Source organism: Guillardia theta, assembly GCF_000315625.1.
Source record: "Guillardia theta CCMP2712 unplaced genomic scaffold GUITHscaffold_17, whole genome shotgun sequence".
Taxonomy (NCBI): Eukaryota; class Cryptophyceae; order Pyrenomonadales; family Geminigeraceae; genus Guillardia; species Guillardia theta.
Genome location: NW_005434657.1, coordinates 636757 through 639406, shown reverse-complemented (window position 1 = coordinate 639406; position 2650 = coordinate 636757). Strand labels below are relative to the sequence as shown.

Sequence of the window (2650 nt, the reverse complement as noted above, 5' to 3'; positions counted from 1 at the left end):
TCCCTCCCTTCCCTCCCTCCCTCCCTTCCCTCCCTCCCTCCCTCCCTCCCTCCCTCCCTCCCTCCCTCCCTTCCCTCCCTCCCTCCCTCCCTCCCTCCCTCCCTCCCTTCCCTTCCCTCCCTCCCTCCCTCCCTCCTTCCCCTACCTACCTACCTACCTACCGTTCATTTCCGTTTGCCCACTTTCTTTCCCAAGGATCAGTTTTATCCTTCGCCATGGCTCACCTGTCTCCCCCCATTCCCACTCAATGTCTCTGGTCCAGTTTTGTATCATAGATGTCTCGTTTGAATTTCCTCACCCTTTACGTTCCCTCCCTTCTCACCGCGAGGCCAAGCAGAGGGTGCAGGAAGACAGTCACTAGAATGTTTGCAGGCAAATGCCTCCCGTTGCTGCAGAAAGGCGCGAGTCTGAGCTCGAGGCCACGAATGGAGGAGGAGGAGAGCAACATGGGGAAGGGTCATCGGGGAGGTCGGTTGCTCTCCTTCTCACCATCCAGTGCGAGTGAGTCGAAGGAGGCTGATGAGTGATGAGGATGACAAAGACTCCAGCAACCTGGTCAACAAAGATTTCCTCTCCAAATCGGATCCATCCTGTGTGGTGAGCTCCAACCTCTCTCTCTCCTTGTGCAGCAGGTGGTGATACAACAAAGGTATACACGAAGAACAAGAAAGGGATCTGGAAGGAGGTGATCGTGATCCCCGCAAGTCACTCTCACTGAGCGACGCTGTCGCAGATTGGGAGGACGGAGAGGATAAAGAACAACCTCAACCCCAGGTGCTCATGTGACCGCTAAGGAAGGAGGGAGAGTGACGGCAGTCGGCAGGTTCAAGAAGAAGATAGAAGTCGACTACGTCCCCTCGCTGAGTCAGCAGATCTTGTTCGAAATTTACGACATCGACAAGGACAACGTGCAGGAGCTGTCAAAGCACGACTTCCTTGGGCGCTATGAGACGGAGATTCAATGGATAGTGGAGAAGAGAGTGACGCAGTGCAAGTTGATGGGGGAGGTAGAGGATCTGGGCTCCAAGGACCTGGGGACCATCACCGTGACAGCAGAGGATGCCGAGCAGAAGTTCGTCCTGCCCCCATCCCAGCAGTGGATCAAGCATGGTCGCCTCCTCAAGAAGGAGGTGGCAGCGCTGGTCAGCTGGCACGAGCAGCATCTCGTGCTCTGCCTCGAGCACCTCGCACTCCTGCAGGGAGCGTCAGACAGCGTCGCTGACTGGGAGCGTCAGACAGCGTCGCTGACTGGATCCCCCTGCATGAGATCGCATTTGTCAAGGAGGTGGACGACGACAGCGGAGCGGAGGACGAGGTTTCTTTCGTGATTCAAACTCTGCCCGAGGGGAGAAACAGCGGGCGGTCCTACGTGTTCAGCGCCTCGACGGAGGAGGAGGTGACGTCGTGGTGCCTGACGCTGCAGCACGCGGTGCGAGAGGAGCAGCTGAAGAGGAAGAGGGCGCACGAGCTGAGCGAGTACGGGGGGAACAAGTTCATCTGGTTCAGGTTCAAGACGCTGCAGCTCTACGAGTCGATGATGGTACAAGCCATCATCGCTTTCTCCATCATCGCCAGTTTCTCCATCGACTGCGTGCAGGCTGAACTCCAGCCAGACGAGTCGGACAACAGATTTCAGATCCTCTCCACCCTCAACTTCGTCATCACGGTACCTCTCCCCTCCTCTGCTGCTCGTGCTGACCTATATGATCAGCTTTTCTTCGCCTTTGTAAGGCCATTGCAGTCTGCCTTCGCTTCCTCACTCTCCCTGTCCTTATTTTCCTCCTCCTCTTCTTCCTCCTCTCCTTCACCACCACTTCCTCGCCCTCGCCCTCTTCCTCCTCCCTCCTGACTTGACACCGGCAGGAGCTGGCCGTCAATCTGTTCTCGCGCTCTTCCGACTTCTTCAGGCCCTTCTACTCCAACATGTGGAACGTCTTCGAGGTCTTCATCGTCTGCCTCTCCATCCTTTCCTACGTCATCTACTCCAAGACCCTCCGCTACGTCTCCCTCTTCCGCACCCTCCGCATGTTCCGCGTCATCCGCATCTTCAAGGGGCTTCACGACCTCAACCGCATCATGGGGGCCCTCGGGGCTGCTCTCATCCCACTGGCCAACGCCTTCATGATCCAGCTGCTCATCACCTGCGTCTACGCCGTCCTCGCCACCCACCTCTTCGGCGACATACAGCCGCAGTTCTTCGGCACCTTCAGCGCCTCCCTCTTCACCATGTTCCAGGTGCTCCAAAGCTCCAATGACAGGGTGACTTTGACAAGCTTGAAGATCGTGACCGGCGACAGCTGGGCATCGTCAGTGACTCGAACGCTCTTCATCGACGGGAAGATTGACAGATTGGTGAGGAGAAGGAGGAGAGGAAGGGGTGAAAGAAGGAAGCAGGGCAAGCAGCATGTTGAATTATTGTTCGCTTCAGGTCGCCTTCTTCTTCATCTCCTACGTGCTCATCGCTGGGGTAAATTTCCTCCTCCCTCTCTCTTCCTCCCTCCTCACTCCCTCCTCCTTCTCGGATCCTCTCTGATTCACCGGCAGGTCGTGCTAGTCAACATCGTGATTGCTGTACACAAACAGCTGCTCCTGATTATCTCCCTCCCTCCCATGTCCCTCCCTCCCTCCCTCCCTCCCTCCCATGTCCCTC

The 2650-nt window shown here is 56.9% G+C and overlaps 1 protein-coding gene across 1 annotated transcript in view; it reads left to right on the top strand.

Annotated features, from left to right (window-relative positions):
* Positions 1-425: 425 nt before the first annotated feature.
* GUITHDRAFT_104646 (hypothetical protein) overlaps positions 426-2650 on the top strand; it is a gene marked incomplete at both ends in the record, with an annotated part of 3058 nt that continues 833 nt past the window's right edge. Inside the window, 9 exons of the mRNA XM_005836605.1 lie at positions 426-456; positions 497-592; positions 633-685; positions 734-774; positions 824-1110; positions 1236-1666; positions 1712-1726; positions 1864-2352; positions 2429-2467. Of these exons, the coding sequence (XP_005836662.1) occupies positions 426-456; positions 497-592; positions 633-685; positions 734-774; positions 824-1110; positions 1236-1666; positions 1712-1726; positions 1864-2352; positions 2429-2467 (1482 nt within the window). The remainder of the gene's footprint in view (positions 457-496; positions 593-632; positions 686-733; positions 775-823; positions 1111-1235; positions 1667-1711; positions 1727-1863; positions 2353-2428; positions 2468-2650) is intronic.